The sequence below is a fragment of the Curcuma longa genome, chromosome 11, assembly GCF_044706935.1.
Source record: "Curcuma longa cultivar G26 ecotype Majalengka, Jawa Barat chromosome 11, ITB_CL_G26_1.1, whole genome shotgun sequence".
Lineage (NCBI taxonomy): Eukaryota > Viridiplantae > Streptophyta > Magnoliopsida > Zingiberales > Zingiberaceae > Curcuma > Curcuma longa.
The window spans coordinates 22,164,008-22,183,395 of record NC_133871.1 but is presented as its reverse complement, the minus strand read 5'-3'; the positions used below and the strand labels follow the sequence as shown (position 1 = coordinate 22,183,395).

General features: G+C 36.6%; 2 protein-coding genes across 5 annotated transcripts; both read right to left on the bottom strand.

Moving 5' to 3' along the window:
- Positions 1-124: 124 nt before the first annotated feature.
- LOC141839924 (kinesin-like protein KIN-14C) lies at positions 125-9,840 on the bottom strand. Of its 2 annotated transcripts, none has more exons than XM_074727779.1 (22): positions 9,646-9,840; positions 9,444-9,564; positions 9,207-9,361; positions 8,994-9,107; positions 8,688-8,820; positions 7,418-7,542; positions 7,244-7,327; positions 7,051-7,128; positions 6,893-6,985; positions 6,779-6,808; positions 4,428-4,769; positions 4,267-4,348; positions 4,085-4,180; positions 3,817-3,996; positions 3,580-3,686; positions 3,292-3,470; positions 2,924-3,088; positions 2,591-2,844; positions 2,341-2,504; positions 1,390-1,859; positions 979-1,073; positions 125-497 (listed from the first exon to the last, which is right to left on the bottom strand). In XM_074727779.1, exons 2-22 carry the CDS (start codon positions 9,472-9,474, stop codon positions 430-432), a joined length of 3,045 nt encoding a protein of 1,014 aa, XP_074583880.1. In that variant the 5' UTR covers positions 9,475-9,564; positions 9,646-9,840; the 3' UTR covers positions 125-429. The 2 variants fall into 2 exon arrangements, with proteins under 2 accessions (XP_074583880.1, XP_074583881.1); XM_074727780.1 differs by having other exon boundaries at positions 7,442-7,542.
- Positions 9,841-10,242: 402 nt separating this feature from the next.
- On the bottom strand, positions 10,243-16,127 carry LOC141839925 (casein kinase 1-like protein HD16). Of its 3 annotated transcripts, none has more exons than XM_074727781.1 (16): positions 15,691-16,127; positions 14,131-14,265; positions 13,973-14,046; positions 13,827-13,896; positions 13,683-13,738; positions 13,538-13,609; positions 13,275-13,369; positions 13,099-13,165; positions 12,188-12,317; positions 11,889-12,107; positions 11,619-11,761; positions 11,364-11,538; positions 11,183-11,273; positions 10,941-11,098; positions 10,652-10,840; positions 10,243-10,585 (listed from the first exon to the last, which is right to left on the bottom strand). In XM_074727781.1, exons 1-16 carry the CDS (start codon positions 16,015-16,017, stop codon positions 10,526-10,528), a joined length of 2,061 nt encoding a protein of 686 aa, XP_074583882.1. In that variant the 5' UTR covers positions 16,018-16,127; the 3' UTR covers positions 10,243-10,525. The 3 variants fall into 3 exon arrangements, with proteins under 3 accessions (XP_074583882.1, XP_074583883.1, XP_074583884.1); XM_074727782.1 differs by having other exon boundaries at positions 11,619-11,749; XM_074727783.1 differs by lacking the exons at positions 13,099-13,165; positions 13,275-13,369; positions 13,538-13,609; ... (3 more) ...; positions 14,131-14,265; positions 15,691-16,127 and having other exon boundaries at positions 11,889-12,094; positions 12,188-12,254.
- Between the last annotated feature and the right edge of the window lie 3,261 nt (positions 16,128-19,388).

The window sequence follows — 19,388 nt, the reverse complement described above, 5'->3', positions numbered from 1 at the left end:
ATTAAAAGCGTACTATATAGAAAAAAGATAATTATGCATAAAACAAAATTCTAACCCTTGCAACTTTAACTTCCACAATCCGAACATGTAACAAGAAATCCATACTTTGCAAATTCTTGTCGCTTTTCGTGATCAATCGCTGAAGGGTTGCATAGGATCCTTTCAAGCTCCATACACGTAAATTACGAAAAGTAGTTAACTTCAGAGGGCAGATAGAAAACTTTAGTAACATATCGTATGATGCAAAATATCAAGAACAAAAGACGGCATCATGGCAGAAGTAACAACAAGTGGTTGGCTTCCATATCTATAAAAATTAATAACATGGAATGACGTGTTACGTATATTACGCGCATGCATTTCTGCTTCCGTCAATTTAGATAACTTGTGCCATGGAAAATGCATCATGCTTGTTCACAACATCGCTTACTACCGAGGTTTTGTAGCCTTCATCGAAGATCTTACGAGACTGCTGTTGCCTGCTGCCTTCCTTGTGCCTGTTACAAGCAGCAGCAAGGTATATTTGTTAACGGAATTAATTGTGTTAATTTATCACTGGGCAAAACCGAGAAATATACATATATCTCAAACGTTGTACTAAACCAAAAAAAAAAATACAGAATCCCGAAGTTTAACCTATAAAATAACTGGCAGAACTACTATCTCAGGAACTTATTAGCTAAGTTAACGACTTTGATTATTTTGAGAGTTACTGGTTCCATCCTCTCCTATTACATCTGCCAAATACACCCTACAAGGATTGAGATGAAGGGCAAATCCCAATTAATGGATTCCAATTAAATTTCTCAGTATGAAGTAACAGGGGAAAACTTCCGAGAAGTTAGATAATATTCTAGTGCCAATGGGTTGGCAATCGATTGTAGAATCTATATTTTTTACCTCTAATGACAGCTTTAAAATGGAGGTTTCCAGTGGAAAAAAATGGAATTAAGAGAATAAGTCAGATTCGTGACATACCCTCAGATTTTGATGGTTCTTTCAATTTCGCCTTGTTAGATATTGATTGCCCTGTTTTCACAGCAGTTCTATTGAGTCTTGACTCGACCCTAGGCCTGCATGCAGAACAAAGGACCAAAAAAGCAATTAGAAAATCTGTTTATCCTTCCTGCTTACGTACTGATGAGATCAAAACATTTGTATGTAAGCAACAAAGAATTCAATAATTTCTTCGGCTTCCCAACAGCAGCTAACAATTAGACATTTAAACCATTTTAACTGAGCATAAAAAAACAAGAGTAATCTTTACCTTAAAAATTGAGAAAAAGACACTTCTAAATTAAAAATTATTGGTGATCCAAGAGATGTTGGAAATATAGGTTAATATCTTTGAATTAACAAAAACAGAAATAATGCACTTAGGATACGTACATCCTTCCTGTTGTCATCTCTGCTGGTTTGCTAGAGTGGGGAAAAACTGCAAAATCAGCGGAACAGCTTACTGAATCATCACTTTCTCTACCCCCTGAGCGTGCACTATCAGATATGTCACTTAATCTGTCTTCTAAATTGGCATCTCTGAAGCCCAGAGGGTCAGCACCAGATTGCAAATTCTGAACTTTATCTACTCCGTTAGTAGTGGAATGGTTTTCAATAAATTGAGAGTGGTCCTCAAAATCTGAAGCAACATTATCTGTAGATACTGTCATATTGTCTCTAAGATGAGCATCTGTAGTGCTAGTTCCACCTAGGAAAGGGATAAAGGTAGAGGATGCTGAGTGTTTTAATACAGAATATTTCTCATCTCTTGCCACATGAGACCGAGTTTTATGGTCCACAACCATCTGCAGCCGTTCAATTTCTTCATCCTTCTTCAATATAGTGTCTTTGAGAAATGCCACCTGCAGCGTGGTAGTGAAAACCAAATAATCAAGCCCACAATGATTTTTTATGGATAACTGGAAATAAACTCTATAGGGCCATAGGCAACAGTAATGGTGTAGTTGATTCTATTAAAGTACAAAATACAGCTCCACCAAAGTTAAGGAATTCTTGAAATTTCCGAATTGTTCAAGCAAAAAATTGTTTAATCATTGTAAGGGGCAATTTAAAAGCATATAAGGGGATACGATAACACAAGCTACATTTATCTTAAAGATATCTAGCTTCAGAAGCAATTACAGTTGCACTTGCAAACACAAACAATTTCTACAGAGCTTCAACATAGCCCCCAGTCAAATTCTAGCAATGATGTTTTCCATATTTCATATTCTTATAAAAATAGATCAATGAAAAAGAGATCTTTTTTTGGGAAAGAAATAACATTGAAATGGAAGACAAAATCCAATACATGTGTTTAGAAGCAGGACAAGAGGGGAAAACCTGTTCTAATAAATCTTTTACATCCCTGCCATCTTTGTTGCTCCGTGCAGCACCTAACTCAACTCCAGACACTCTTTCAGCAAACTTTAGAGTACTAATAGTCTCAGAATATGATTCATTATCTGGATTTATTTGAACAAACATAAGTGTCTTTGCCTGTCCACCTGCAGTGTAAGCGTACAAACATTTGAGTGAGTACCAATAGATGCATAGTCACTGCAGGTCTTCAAGGAAATAAAAAAATTGATACCTAAAGAACTTTGTAGAACTTGGGTTAGTTTACAATTTCTGTATGGGACATGTGTATTTTTTTGTGCTAAAGCAAATATAACATCTCCAAGAGCAGACAAAGATTTGTTTATATGTTGTGCTTCCTTAAGTCTGTCTCCTGTTGCTTCAGAGCGTTCAACTCTTTCACTGCCTGCAAGGTCTATCAAATGAAGACAACCCCTAGATGTAGATCCAGTCTTCAAATCCACACCCCGAACATGGACAGTGAGAATACTGCAATAATTGAAGAAAAAAAATAGCTAACAAAACTAGTCTTAGCTTATATGCCTGAACTGCAAGGAATTAAGAAGACCTGTGAGATCTGCTACTTCGTTCATTGAGAGCAGTTGAACCCACAGCTCGGTTTGTTTGTCCAATATGCATTAATTGCAAAACATCTGAGGTCGAATTGACAGAATGCATGCTAGCATCAGGAACAGCAAGCCCGTTTGGTTGAGTAGTACTCCAAATACCTAGTGTTTGGTAGGTCAAGGTAAATAAAATTCAACAAATTTTCCAAATATTTTTCATATCCACAGATCAAGAGGTACAATTACCTATGAAATAGTAGGTATATAAGGAGTAGGATATCAGCTACAGAAAGTGAATAAATACAGAATTATCTACACCCAAAAGCATGTCTATTATAAAAATTTGAACTGAGGTATTCTTAAAGGATATCTCTTTTGGGGACCATCATCTGAAAGAAGATCACGCACTTGTTCATTGTAAATTTCAACCATTTGAACTCCAACTTCGTATAAATAACTGTTTCTCCTCCTTTCAGAAATCTCAAAAAGGTCATTCAGAGCTCGGTAATTCACTCCCCAATCCTCAACTGATGCTGAATTAGGTCCACTCTTGGAACAAGAAAGATTTTCAAGTTTCAGAAAACATGTGAAAAATGAAAGTATAATCTAGAAGTAGATACTGATTTAACTTCATTAACAAGAAAGAATAAAACTATACCATTGTGTACGTCTTCCCAGATCCAGTTTGACCATATGCAAAAATGCATACATTATAGCCATCAAGAACAGATCTTATCAATGGTTGAATATCCGAAAATATTTCAGCTGTTATTGAGGAAGCATGATAAATGCATTGAAAGAAGTAATATGAACGGAAACTACCAAGCTAAACCAAATATCACTGTGAATAGACTCGAATATATTAAATGAGACAATAGATCAACAAAATCACAACCTTGAGAAGCAGCAGGACCAAAGACTTTGTTGAACTTGAACATCCTATGTCCATCTTTTCCATGTTTGAAAGGATTTCCAATAAGGAGCTCACCATTGTCACCAAAGTAATCTATTGTCGTTGACTTCATATTTTGACCAGGGAGGAATGGTCTTATGCGGCAATATACCCTTATATTTCCTACAAAATGCAAAAGTTGATTTGAAATCCATAACAGAGCACAAGCTACCTTGTCCCATAATTAGCCATATTATAGCTAAAGAACTACCTTTCAATTCCTGGACCTCATTATACAATCTCTGGTTTTCTGCAAGAACATTATGATAATTATCAGCAGCATCTGCTAGCCCTTTCAGCCTCAAACCTGAAAAATAGAAACAATATGCTAGTAGTGAAAGGGGCCATCAAAAACAAAAGGCAATTAAAGATGAAAACTGAGATACTCGGTACCTAAATTAATCATTTCTTCCTGATAATTCACTTGACAATAAATGATGTCCTGCTTGACTGAGTTAGATGATTCATTTAAGTCCTGAGATACTGAAATTTTTAGCCTAACAAGGAAAGACACATCAAGGGGGAAGGAAAATACAAGATTAAGAAAATCAAACCTGCATTGCCTGCAGCTGAGCATGTATGAAATTTTTAATTTTGTTTTCCTTGTCTAGCCACTTTTTAAATTTAGCTTTTGAAGCTTCCTCAAGTTCCTTTATTTTGTTCTTAGAATCTTCCAAAAGAAATTCAACTTCCTTTGTCTTCTCATCTAATTGGGCTTTGTTTTCCTTTGCTTTATCCTCCAATTCTTGGATGCAATGTGAATACATTTTGTGTGTGGTCTCCAATTCCCTCTTAAGCTCTGCAATTACATTTTCCATATCTTCTTTTTCGTTGGACAACCTAATTATATCTTGTTCACAAATGCTTTTCCTTTCTTCAATCTTAAATTTCTCAGCCTACAGAAAGATATGTTGGTGTCAAAAATAAGAATTATCTTTAGCTTTACTCATAAAAACAACTAAAAAAACATCAAAAATAAAGTCCCATGTGATCTTATCATTTGTATCATTTTTTACACAAAACTTTACAGTATAACAATACTGATCAGCTCCAAATTGCAATGTGGTGTTTGTAATGCAAGATCTCTCATCAAACCATATTACAGTTATAGGAGCAGGCAAAGAGTCATCTAAAGTATTGATTTTGCATTAACCCAATTAATTCAATCTTCTAATTGTAAACTCTCTAGTGCTAGTCCCCCTGTGTTGTTCAAATAACTGTTATACTTTTTTGCACACACCTTTTAAAGTGAACAGATATGAATTATACAGTGTATATTAAACAGACCATAACGAATTGCTGAGAGATAATTTAGAAAAGCTTCAGTGTTCTTTTAGATCATCACATCAAACCCTGTTTTGCACATGAATCATGATAGAACTTTGATAGAGTAGAAATGCTTTGCAGTGTTAAGACTTCAAGTTGATTATTTAGAATAGAGAAGAAACAGAATAACCTCAAATGAACCATATGCGCAAATTATATTGCATCCAAAAAGGAATATGTCATGCAACACCTTCACAGTTAAAAAACACAAGAAACAATAAATCTAAGTGTTATGGTTAAGCATGATAATTCATTATTACAGAATTATTAATTTAATCATTTCCAAGTTGAAACCTCTTAATCAGCTCAGTCACTAGAAGAAGTAAAAGAGAATTTTACTAAATTATTCAGTTCAACTATGCATCTTTTTCCATTTAAAGGATGAAAATAGTGGCCACTTAAATAGTAGGTAATGGATAGTTACATCCCTGCATAGCTATAGAAGAACTGATTCAGGATCCTCAGGATGCAAAAGGAATTAGCTATAATTCTTTTGCAACATATACCAACTATGTAAACAACACTGGTATTTTACCTTCTGACGGAGCTACTAGTATTTGTTTGTGAATGGTAATGTCCCACTAATACTGTGTATCCATCTCAAAATTCTCATCTCACCTTTTTGGATCTAAGATTTCATATCTTACTGTGAAATAATTATAAAATTTCAGAAACCTTCTCCTTTTTGTCTCTTTCATATTAAACTATCTGGACAATCTCATTTTAAGAGTTGCAGAAAATTATTAGGATTTGATCCCACAATAGTCCCTCTCACTGTATTTGTAATTCATCAATGTAGAAAAAACTTTAAAGCTTGAATTACATGGTTTACGTAGGTCTGATGTCGTCCACCTGCTGCAACCACCATGCACCTTCTCCCTTTGGACACAGTCGACTCTACCATGATCACAAACTAATTGATGCAACCATGATCACAAACTACTCAACAGGATCCCTAAGTCAGATTTAATCAGTTTAGTTGAGAAAATTCAAAAGTTTACATTTTCTTTAATATATATATATAGAGAGAGAGAGAGTCAAGTCCATAAAAGTGGTTCAGAATCTTATAGTTTATCATCTTTTTAATAATGATTTTCCAATTCGTTCTTTCTGTGTGAAGTTTGTTATCCTCTTCGTTTTATCAACTTCGTTCTAATCTTGTGTGATTTGGAAGTTCAATTCGATGTTGCATCAATTGAAGGAAGAGCAAAGCCTAAGTTCAAAAATTACCACATGAAATTGCATCTTTAATGCAACTTAAATTCGGATACTAAAGCTCATATCTATGCACTACAAACACCAAAGTTAAAGAGGCCACACAGGTAAAAAAAAGTAAAATTAGACTGTGTTACCTAGCAATGGATAGAAAATGAAATTCTATATTGTTCTCATCATGAAGCAACAATTATTCCTTTGAAAATATAATGATTGTATCCATTGTTAAGATATAAGAAATAACAATTTGGGAGCAAATTAAGGATGAAATTTTATTTCTTTGTGCATAAACATAGGGCAAAATTAAATCACAGAGGATGAAAATTTCCATACAAATATTATTTGATTGGCAAAAGCTACACACCTTTGTCAGTAGGAGTTGGTGCATGATTATCTGTAAGTTATGATAAAGAACATATGTCAAAAAACAGATATTATGTAGTGATTGATGATGAGAACACGAACTGTTTATTGATACCTTGTTTTCTTCATGTGCCCCCTTTGCCAATTCCTCTAGTACCCTAATTCTTGATGAGTACTTCCCTTGTTGAGCTTTAAATAGATTATTTTGCTGCAGATATACAGCTATTAGACAACTATAAAACAGTTTATATTGGATGCCATGTGTTATCATACACTTTTTATATGCTCCATTTGCGTTGCAATACGATGTTGAATCTCTTGCACAACTCTTCTTAATAGATGTGCTACACGCTGAGGATAGATAAGGAGATATACAACCATTAAATCACGAAAATCAAAATAGACTTGGTGAGATATGTGAAGAGTTTGTCAAGTAAACCAACAATTTGCTTTCCCCACAACATACTTGAGGTATCTCTCCATTCCTTCTCTCAATGCTTTCATCAAGAATCCCATTTATGATGATTAAAAGTGATTGAGCTGGGGCACTCTAAATTTTAGGATGAACAGCCATAAGAACAAGAAATGGTTAAATCAATAAAATAAGCATGCATCATGATAAGTATATCTAAAAGCTTACATCTAAACTGTTTGACTTTAGCACCTCTATAATTTTAGCAGATGAAAGATCAGAAAAACGCCCTTGTCCTAATTGGCAAGCTTCGGGAAAATTATGTCCAGAATAATGAAAGGCAAATGATGATTCTGCCAAGTTATTGGAGAAAATACTTGTATTAACTTCTAATAATTATCCATTAAAAGGAAAGAAGAAAACAATGAGTCTTCAAGCATAATACATTCAGCACACAGTCATGAGCCAATGTGCACAAAACAGTCAAAACAAAAGGGAAAAAAGTGACATTATAAGAAAAGGACAACATGTTTCAACTTAGAATTAGCAATATCGAAATATATAACAGGCAAGTTTGCCAATTGCTAAATTTCCAGATTTAAACTGAAAAAAATTATAGCACCAAATTATTTCTATATTTTTTTTTAAAAAATGTATTATCTACATCTGCCTTAAAACACAAATAAAAAGTCATCTCATTCAGGAAACTAGAAGAGAAATTGCAAACATCCATGAGCACTCTTCAATATACCTTATAATGTTTCGTCCTAATTTTTGTTACACTATCCTGTGCACATCAGCAAGCATGAACTGTTGTATATAGGAGATATGGGATAGTGCACATCAGCAAGCATGAACTGTTGTATATAGGAGATATATGTTTGCACCCAATAGCCAAGTAAAAATTGCCTAGTGAAATTTGCATCATTATTTAACTAAAATCCACCTCATGAATGAGATAAAATTTCCGATGGTGATAGTTGGGATATGAACCAAATGAAAACAAAAGCATCTTTAGAACAATATCATAAATTCAACAGATATCAATATTAAATGCTACAAGCATCAATTGATTACATGGTGAAAATAGATATATTATAGGGTCATATTTCTCTGCTGATACATTTACAGTTGGTCCTAAAACTATACATATTAGGACATGATATTTGCATAAATGCAAGCAACCTATAATAAAGGTAAACAACATTTAAAATGGAAATAACTTCATTATCATCCCACTTAAATGTATAACATAATAAACAACATTAAAAAAAGAAAGAAGAGGACTTCCTAAAAACAGTGTCCTTAAGCACTAGGCTGCAGAATAGTATTGACCAAATGTTAGCATCCATGCAAATTCCTTCTCCCTTTGACAAAGAAAGAACCCAATTTTCAGATGAAAGGAAGAATAAAGGAATCATGCAGCCCATGAATCAATAACATCTTCAAGAGATGAATAAGGATTCAAATAAATCTGATAAAAATTTTATCAGCAAACCTTCTAGAAGGTTCCACCTCTTTCTTAGCTGAATCACAGGTTCGTCATAGTTGGCAGCACAATCTTCCATAACTTTTGAATTCAAGTGATCTCTGAGCGACAGAAGACATTCAACAACTCCAGAGATAGATCCCTGAGACAGTTATGATGATCAGCACCAACCAAATGAGCAGAAAATAAAACACATATACGCTTAACTTAATGAAGAAATCTAATTTCGTCTATTGGAGTATGGATTCTATATGTGGTCTTGCAATTAGTTCATGTCCTGATTCACTTAAATTAAACAAAGAAGTGGACCATCACCTGCTCCAGGTCTGCAACTCTAAAACTCGGCAATCCCAGTTCCTCCAAGACTGAAATGAACTTTTTGATGTTGATCAATTGCTTCTCAGAAGAATTATAAGAATCTCTTGGACTCTGTGGAACATGATAATGCCAAACAGCGAACTATTAACTCTCAGAAGACACATATCTATGTCAGATTTACCATAAACATCAACTGGTTTCCAATCATACCACGGAGAAAGATGGGCTGATCCGGCTCAGAACCCGACATAAAACTGTACCATCCAACAGCCACGCTCTCAGTTCTTCTTCGGAGGATTCCACAGGCATATCCAAATCCAGGAACAGACTATTCAACCAGCGAATTACATCCGATTGCTTCTTTGCTGGATTTGCAAAAGAAACAACATAGTAATACTGAAATTACTCAAAATCCGGTAAAGAAATTACTGCAAGCTAGAAGTTTACCTGCATCAGCATCGACATTTAAAGTTCCCATGCTGTTTATTATCCGCCAATCCTCTGACGACTTAAACCGTAAACTTTAGAAGCTGGTTTTCAATGCAACAACCAGCTCGTACCCTAATATCTAATAGGAAAATCTATCATCTTTTAGGCAATGCAGCACTTCTGAGTTCAGATCTCACAAGTTAGCGGATCGGCGAGATACCTGAACAAATGTCACAGGCCTGGATAACCGAAGGACCACTTCTCGCTCCTAGGGCATTGACATGAGCTTCCACGCGAATAATTTGAAATTTGAACTAAACCTAGCCAAGTGGAGATTGTTGGCAGCGCTTTTTCGCCGGCCTCGATGTCGCTTGCTTCCGCTGCGCGTTCCCTTCTCGTCCCAACTCGCTCGGTCTGCTTTCTCTCTCTCTGTCGCTTTCCCTTGCTACTAACTCGACTTGACGGCGTCAAGCTGATCTCTGAGGAAGAAACGCGATCCGTTGTCGAACTTTAACGGGGTACAAGATTAAAAACAAAACCAATCTCTTATCAAACATCCCCGCCTTGCTCGCGCAGGAACCCAAGAGTGTGTCCCACGCCGTCGAACCAATCGCCAACCTGGTCGTCACGTGGGCAATCAATATACTTGACCGAAACAATAAAGCCAGTTCGTGGTGGGATTTCCATTCGAATTTTGGTCCTTTTTGCCTCTGCATTTACCAGATAATTACGATCATGCCACTCTACAAGATAGCGCAGCGATCGCATTGCAGCAAAAAACAATTACTGGTAGAGCAACCACATTGAAACAGCAATCTTTCTAGTAAATGATTCCATCCAATAGATGGTTAATTTTCTACTAAAATTAAGTGCATACAACCTAAAAGATTACGACTATACAGACTTAAATTCACTATGGAAGCTAAAATCAAATATATTTTGATAGCACAAACAAGGTCATCTTCAAAACTTGATACAGAAGGGCGCCACTATGGTGGTTTGGTGCCTTAACCTAGTTATAACTTATGATATAATACGAGCCGATATAACTGATGGTGGTAGTGAAAGGTAGTTAATGATTCTGGAAGAAGACGTCAACTTCACGAGACAGTGCGGCCGTAACAAACAGATGCAATGTACAGATTCTTCGCCCACTTCTCCTGGAAACAAATTGAACGTTCATTTGCTAGGAAAAACATGTTCAAACACATGAAATCTTTTCTCACCTTCACATGTTGACTAGGAAAAGCAGATGTTCGAAGTGTCTCTTGTGTCTCATCCATTGGCTTCCTTCTAGGTACACTGAGCACGAAGGCAGCTTGATCCCATGTAGCAGCAGTTGCCGTTATGCGGAAACCACGATCCCATCTTCGATGAATACCTTCGCTGGGGTAGAGGAAGTCGAGTTCAACAACCTGTATGCAGATGAATAATATGACTAAGTCAAGGTAATTTTTTTTTTCTAAACAGCTCATCTGATTTCCCTTTTAAAAATAAATGGCAAATAACAATAACCTGTTCTGAAAAGCCTGCATTACGAGACATAACAACAGCCCATCTATTTCCAGCTGTTGCCATTGCAGTGATATAAAAACCTTCTCTCCATTTTTTGTTTATCCACTTGAAAGGAAATGACTCGCTAACTTTGTAAGATTGCTGTGCATATGCAGAACCTGCAATAAATAATCAGAGATAAAGCCAGCAGCAAAATATTTTAAAAATAAAATTGAAACGGATAAATATTTGAAGAAGATTACCTTTTGACATTACCACCAAGGAGCTGCCACTATTTGTCCCTGCAAGTGCGCTAATGTAATAGTTTTTCTCCCATTGTTCCATTATCCATTCCTGCAAAAGAAAAGAGGTGTGGTTTAGACACAATTTATTACAAAAGCAGAAATGTATTAGAACATATAATGAATCAGCATATAAACTCACCTTGTGCAGAAAATTCGCAGACAGTTCATAAACTTGAGCAGTGAAGCCAGTGCCTGCATCCATAATCAGGGCCCAAAGATTGGAACAAGATGCAACACAACTGATGAATAAACCATCTTCATTTCCTTTCTCAATATGTTGTGCAAGCCTCATATCAGCCACATTGTAGTGGTACCTAAAATAAAAAACATCAATAATCAAACTCCCCTTATATAATAATTTGACTGCTGAATCAACTATCAAGATAATAAACACCTCTGCTTCATAGGACGCCGTGCATTATAAACACTAATCCATTGTGTTGCAGGCATCCCCACCCTAATCTTCTTTTTGGGTTGATCATCTTCTTCTTCTTCCATCATTAGACGACCTCTCTTTTGGCCAACCTGATAGATAAGCTTTATAAACATGCAACTGATTTTAGACCAACTGATACCTTTTTCTCAAAAATTTGATCTTCTGTTAGCATAAGCATCTGAAAATACAAATACGTAGTAAAGATACAAATACAGCAAATTGAGATACCTTTTGAGCCCCATCAGTGTTGATTGGCCTAATATCTGGATTAGGACCTACTATGCCATCAAAAAGTGAGATGCATTTTGCATAATTAGGTTCTTCATCAAACTTCAGGTTAACCACATACTCAACAAACTGTTTGAAAGGTTGTGGACAAAAGCAACAAAGAGCCTCTGGAGCTGTAGCCATCTTTTTTTTGCAGACAAGAAAACCTTTATTTTCACCCTAACCATCCACGAAAAGCAAGTCATTGAAGAAGATAATAAAGCATCAAGTGAGTCCATTTGAATGCAGAACAAGCTTACCTGATACCCTTGCCAAGGTAGACGGCCACGGAGAAGAAAGATAAGTGTATAGGCAAGGGATTCTAAATCGTCTCTCCTGCTTGCTGTTCTCCCAAGGTGAGCATGAACACTAGCATAGCGCACAGTTCCTCTACAGTACACAACAGGACAATACACTTAAGGATATAATACACCAGCAATCTAATTTATAAAATGGGTGATATTTAAGTATCCTAATGAATAAGTGTTTTGTTGTTTTACAAATTTAGTTAAAAGTAAAGTTTCTGATTATTTTAGGCCCAAAGTACTCAAACTGTATAAATATAATCCATGTCTGACAGACCTGAAATTCTATGTTAGTTGACTGAAGAGGCAGGTAGGCCAGATGTCCAACAATTGTATCCTAACGCTTTTTTTAAGAGAAAATAAAATAAAGAAATAAAAGGGCTTGCAAAACCTTATCTCCATCATCCTCCCTTGCACACTAATTTTCCTCTTATTCATTCCTAGCCCATCTATGTCTTGATGACCCATCAATGATAGGGCCATCCAAGTGGAAGTAAAGCCTAACTCTGAAGTCAATAGCCGCTCACAAAATAGACCCCTTCATTGTTGCTTACAAATCCCAGTTGCCTTCACCCCATTCAACCTCACCACATCAGAATGCCTACTACTTCCATGTGGCACAGAAGAACAAGTGAACTAATTGGGGTATAGCTATTTATAGCTAAGTCAGCAAGCCACATCACAAAAAATTTCATGTTTGTTAAATGGAGGTTTATATTTGTCACAAATTAATAGTTTGTACCTATGTTAGCTATTAACTTGAATCTTGAGGTAAATATATGAAAAAGCCTATACTTCATGTAGAGTTAAATACTACTTTAAGAAATTACAATATTTTTTGTCAACAAAGTGAGGCGACCACTAACCTGAAAACATCTGGACGTTGATCATACTCAACATGCCCACTTGTCGAACTGTCCTTCCACTTAGTGGCTGTCAATTGCAAAGCCAATTAATTAATAAAACATATTATTTAAGATCAGTAACTGAAATGAAATTAAAATACTCCATCCAAAAGCTAAAGCTGATTTATTTCAATTACCTAAACCAAGATCTACAAGAAACAATTTCTTTTCTTCAGGAGTCCCAGGAGGCCCAAGTAAGAAATTCTCAGGCTTCACATCTCCATGTACATAACTGATATTATAAATAGCAGTAGTTAGTGATTGTCAAAAGAAAATATTTTAAACAGGTTTCCTGCTAGCGGAAATGTTGGAACTCAAAATCCTCAGTGAAGTAACTGAAACTGAAAAGCATTTTTAACACAAAAATGAGGTAAATGTATAATGCACAGTAAGCCTCTACCCTTTTGAATGCATCTTCTCTAATATGGAGATTGCTTCAATTGCAATACATGCAACCATTTCCACAGACATTCTGCATAATTAGAGAGATAAAAGTTAGCAAGTTATATTTCAAAACCTTTAACAAAGATTTCATATAGACATACGTGTGTGAGTTGTTATTCCATACATCCCACAGGCTAGGACCCAGTATATCCATAATCTACAGGATTTGTGTTTTTTCTCATTAGTCATACATATCAAACAAATGACCAAGCTATAAATTTGGAGGATCCAAAAACTTTAAGTACCATGACATAGTAGTCCCCTTGTCGGCCCTTATAGTGGACTCGTGGCACCCCATGAATGCCACCAAGAGTGCTACACAAATAGAAGCAGTAGTCAGTCTTCTGACATTATAGCTTACCTTGAAAATTTGAGAGAGAAAAACACTTACTTGTACACTTGCCATTCGTAAGGTGGACCATAGTTACATCCTTTGCTGGTTCTGTGCTCAAATTTCAATGCTACCTGTGATTCAAGGCATTGCATATGAGCCAGAAACTCAGAAAAGCTATATCTATTTCCAATTGTGATAATAAGAATATACCACACCTCTACAGCACTAGAACCAATGGTCCTATCATTTGCATTGGTAAGCGAAATACGACGACCAACATATACTTGTCCAAATCCACCTTTTCCTAGTTTCCTTTCGACTTTGTATAGTGGTGAATTGCTAACTTGTACCTGTTACAATTATGAAATGAACAGTATAACATACAAATTGATAAAACAATATAGGAAGTATCCTGAGTAAAAGGACAAATTGCAGCAAAGATATAAAATCATTATTACTCTACTCTTAAAATAAGCCTCTTTGCTACAAAGTAATGTGTAATAGCTAGCTTCTAGGGTCGAATTGCTAGATTTTAGTTATTGTGAAAAACTGAAGTAACATGAGAATACATAACTTGAAATAATTCAAGATAAAAATCAACTTAGAAAGTAAGCTAAATATATCTTTAATAAATGCTAATAAACAAGTTAGGTTTGCAACGAAGTAACCAATTGCTCTCCTGTATGATATACATAGTTACCAAGCTTTCAGCACAGTCCTATTCTGTGTGCTTTTTGGTTTAAGTGAAACACCATGATTGTGTCCTTAAATGATGTGAACATTAAGCAGATATAGTAAACACAAACTATGGACTTCAGAGAGAGAAAAGTCAAAAACTATTCTATAAGCATATTTCCAAACTTCTTTTTAATCCTTAACATTGCAATTAAAATTTAATTGTCACACAAATCGACTACAAGAAACTAAAAGGATAAATAACTATATATTTCTAACATGAGCTTAAAATATTGACCTAGAAGACAAGAACTAGACTTTGATATGTTTTCAGCCACCATCACTCTTTCTTCCAAAATAATTATTAGATAGCTCATTTAATTTGGCCAACTGATATTACTCTTAACTAAAAGTGGATAAACAATAGAATATCTATGAGCATTCATTCAAAGTTCTAGCCCTTCTTATCTTGGTGTCCCTCCCTTTTAAATGCTTCAGGCCTATTATATCAAGCACTGATATATCACTTCTTTAGATATACAAATGAGTGTACAATGACAACACCCTATTCTACCAGTTATGTTGGCATCACTGGAAACAAACTAAACATGATGCTTCTTCCATTTCCATTTTAGGGAAGTGTACACTAGGGGATGAGGAGTATGATAACAAGAAGGAAGGGACATAAGGTTAGGACATGCGAATGGGCAACTAAAGTCTTCTTTTGTAGAATAACGAACTAGTGTCTCATGTCAGATCATCATATCAGATATTCACCCATACACAAGGGAGAAAATTGTTTATACTTAAATGTCAACCAAGGTCGGAATGGGCTTAAACCTTAAGGTTGTTTGAGATAATCAACCTAAATCAAAACCATACCATGTAAAGTTATCAAATTAACGAAAGAAATTGTAAACAGGAGATATAAACAAGGAATCCATGTTTTCATGAAATAAGTATCTTATAAAAAGGCTAGCAACAAAGTATTTATTTCTCAATAATAGTACATGTAGGAATTAGACAACCTGTGGTTATCCCTGCCCCAAGTAAGCACCAACCTATCCTCATCATAACAGTAAATTTCGTAAAGGTCTCACCTTTTCTGGAAGAGGTGTTGTGTTCCCCTCGTCCTCACCACCAGCGAGCTTATCTGCGCTCTTCGCCCCGCTATCACAATCATTCATCTTCCTCTCTCCCACCTCTTCCTGGTTCTCCTCCCCAGCAAACTCACCGACTTCTCCTCGGCCTTCCACCAGAACGATATCTTCAGAACGCTCAGCAGACTTCCTCAACGGTGGGTTCTCATCCACCGGCTGCTGGTTCCTCGCCAGCCGCCTCCGCCGCGTCTTCGGCCTCTCGGCCTGGACTACTGGATTCACCTGTGCCTGGCCCCTGCGCGCTCCGCTACGCAGCTCCGGCATCATTCATCGACCCGAACCCATGCCTCAAAACCCCAAAACTAACAGAACGGTTCACCGTACCTCGATAGTGCAAGCCCGGTCGACTGAAACACGTCGCAGAGAGCACCAATCTCTCTCGACGACGAATAGATGGCCAGTGAAAGAAAGCGATCCTTACTCTCTCAAACGACGAATCGAATAGATGGCCAGTGAAAGAAAGCGATCCTTACGAATGATCGGCACTAGGGTTTCGAAAGATTTGGGGGGAAAGATGTGGTCGATGATTCAACCATGAGAGAGGAAGAGAGAGAGACAACGGCGAAGTTGCTCGAATGAGGGGTAGTTCCGTAAATGTAGATAAAAATGAGTCTAATTAGGACGGGGAGATTCTCCATTTCTCGCAGCCCCAATGGAATGGGGAAGTTGACCCAGAGCGTTTACTTTGACCAAATTTAATTTTAAAATGCTTGACGTTGGTCAAAAGTCGACTTGAGTTCCGTGGACCTGAGTTTGTCAAAGGCTCTCACAATTCTAGGTTTGTTCCAAATTATGCGAACAATAACTAATTGAAAGAGATGTCCACCATAATTCTTTTGTCACTTAGGAGTTTAATTTCTTTTTAAGCAATCAATCTTATTTAACTATTTGTGCATAAGAAATAACTATTGAGGGGATGAAATTGACGATGACTAAAAAAACTCTTGAAATGTCTATATTCCTTAGACAAGAGTTAGAATAGACATTGAGACAGATTTGACGTGGTCACTCTGACTCTCAAATTAATATAGGAGTTAAGGGATGAGAACAATAAGAAAGAAGAAAAAGGTGAGTGTGCATGTGACAATCTATCTTACACATACTTTTTTTAGGATTTATATATTGACATAAAGAGCGTCTCCATGTTACTTATCTGTAAAATTAACACAGGGGTTGGTGAGGAAATCAAATTCGATAGTTATTAAAGGTCTTTCTAATTACTAAGCATTACTTATCTGTGAAAGGGGCATCTAAAAAACCAAGTTTGACAATCGTATGATTGCCTTTTCATTTGATCATGAAACTGTATTTGAGAATATTGATAATAACTGGGTGTAGGCCCCCAACTATGGACAAGAAAATAAAGTAGATAGGAAGTGTCCTGAAGATTGAACAGTTTGAGTGAGTAGTTGAGTTCCTAGAGTTGGGAGTGGAGTGGCCTTAAAGAATCAAGAAGCTTAAGCCTTCCTCTAGATTTAAGGATGTCGAGTCATTTGGAGTCAAGGATGTCAAGTCCTCTGGAGTTGAGAGTGTTGAATCCTTTGGAATCGAGCTGAAGGATGAGTCGAATGAGCTGAGTTGAAAAAAAATGGATGGTAATTTTGATCTCCATCTATGTTTGACTTTGACATCTACTTATGTTTGATTTGTGAATTTGATTCTATCATTTAGATCCCCTATCCACCATATCATATATGTTAAGTGAATTTTTTTTCCCAACTACGACGTATTTACAGGAATTTTCCTCCAAATGAGGAACGCAATCAAAAGATGTTGGGCATCTGGATTGGCCACCGTATGCGCTTCCCGATTTACCCTGGTAGTCGGTGGGAAATTTCCGTGGGACCGGACCGGCCACCCCAGGGATTGAGTCCATGAGACTGACTGGGATTTATCATTTTTTAAGTGAATTTTTTTTGCCCCCGGGACATAGCTGAGTTGGTTATGACGCAGCAGAGTTGCAGAAGAGAGTAACGGTTCGAATCCTGGCGAAGCCAGACAATACCTCAACTACAGTTTCTTGATTTACCTTCTCACATATGGTCGTGAGGCCGACCGTGTGAGACCGCTAAGGTGGCGGATTCCACCTTTATATAGAAGAGTGAATTTTTTTTATTATAATTCAATTTTTTTAATGATCTTTCTTTATTTATATATAATGATCTTTCTTTAAGGGTGTTTGGAACGTGAAAAAAAAAAAGTTGCCCTAAAACTAAATTGATATCTTGAACTATATAATAGAATTATTATAAATCTATTTAGATATATTTAAAAATAAAATATATAACAAAATTATTAACTATATTTGTTTTTCTAATTTCCTCACCTCTCCCTGCCTCTTCGACTTCCTCGCCCCCTACGACTTCCTTCCCGCATCCTTTTTAAAAATTCTAATTCCTTTTTTACACAGTCGTGCTCCTCGCACGGCTGCCGCCGCGGTCGCCTGGCGCTGCCGTCTCCACCCCATGCGTCTGACTTCTCGGAGCTGGCGCGCGAGGTGTTGCAGGTGCAGAACACCGTGTTCACCAATCGGTCGGCATCTGCCGCAGTTTGGTACCTGACGTACGGCCGCCACGACATGGTGTAAGTCCACCCCTTCAGCGCCGGCGCGGAAGCTGTGCGTTATGAAGTCGTTCAGCAGGAAGCGAACGGCGTCGAGGACCTCGGTGCTGGCAGAGCTAGGAGAGGCGGTGCGGGCGGTGGCAGAGAGAGTTGACGTCGGCGCCACCGTCAACGTCGAGGAGCTCATGCTCGAGATGACGATGAGCATCATCTTCCGGGCGGCCTTCGATCGGAACGCAGAGCTGTGGGGACCACCGGAGAGTTCATCGCCATCATGCAAGAGTAATTCTCCAGGCTCTTGGGCGCATGCATTCAACGTCGGCGACTTCATCTCCACTATCCGGCGACTCGATCCCGGCATCAACCAGAGTCTCAAGGTAAACAATTAAAGGGAAATTAATAGGCGTCGAAGAGTACTGGATCTTTAATAAATTAATATTCAACGTATATATATTCAAATTAATAGGCGGCGATTGTTGGATAAATTAAAATTATTAATCGAATTATCGATGAACACATCGCGAACCCGAAGGCGGAGGACTCAGTGGAGCGCGACGAGATGCTGGTGTTCTGGTAATGTTGGTGGAGGAAGGGAGAAGATGAACTACTACGCTCGATAGCTTAATTATTTGCATAATGTCATTTTAATTTTATTTTACTGGTCATGTATTATTGTACGAATCTTCTTTATGTATTTATTTTTTTAATTATCTATTATTATTTTATAGAAATGATTAATAAATTGATAAAAATAATAATTAAATATATACCTTTTAAATTTAACAGTTAAATGTATTTTGGCTAATAACTCATTCCGTAAACTTTTTAAAAATTTATCGGTCAAATATATATCATATTTTTTAAATATTTATCAACCGTCTATTTGATAGTTATCTTTAAATATTTACCAAGAATATATTTACTATCCATGGATTATCGGCCAAGTTCTAAAGAAATTTTTTTGACTAATAATACATATTATGAACCAAAATAATAAGATTATCAACCATCTTACATCACTGATAAATCTTTAAATTCTGCTTGTAGTGTTTTGTGTTTTATTAATTTTCAATTCC

What these genes read in the sequence shown, in the direction of transcription:
- LOC141839924 (XM_074727779.1), bottom strand. Translation starts at nt 9,474, where the DNA reads ATGGGAACTTTAAATGTCGATGCTGATGCAG. An exon ending in CTCAGCTGCAGGCAATGCAG is followed by an intron (nt 4,349 to 4,427) that starts GTTTGATTTTCT and finishes TCAGTATCTCAG; the next exon opens with GACTTAAATGAATCATCTAA. An exon ending in AGAACCATCAAAATCTGAGG is followed by an intron (nt 498 to 978) that starts GTATGTCACGAA and finishes TGCTTGTAACAG; the next exon opens with GCACAAGGAAGGCAGCAGGC.
- LOC141839925 (XM_074727781.1), bottom strand. Translation starts at nt 16,017, where the DNA reads ATGATGCCGGAGCTGCGTAGCGGAGCGCGCAGGGGCCAGGCACAGGTG. An exon ending in TCTTGTAGATCTTGGTTTAG is followed by an intron (nt 13,166 to 13,274) that starts GTAATTGAAATA and finishes TGCAATTGACAG; the next exon opens with CCACTAAGTGGAAGGACAGT. An exon ending in CTGCGAATTTTCTGCACAAG is followed by an intron (nt 11,274 to 11,363) that starts GTGAGTTTATAT and finishes TTTCTTTTGCAG; the next exon opens with GAATGGATAATGGAACAATG.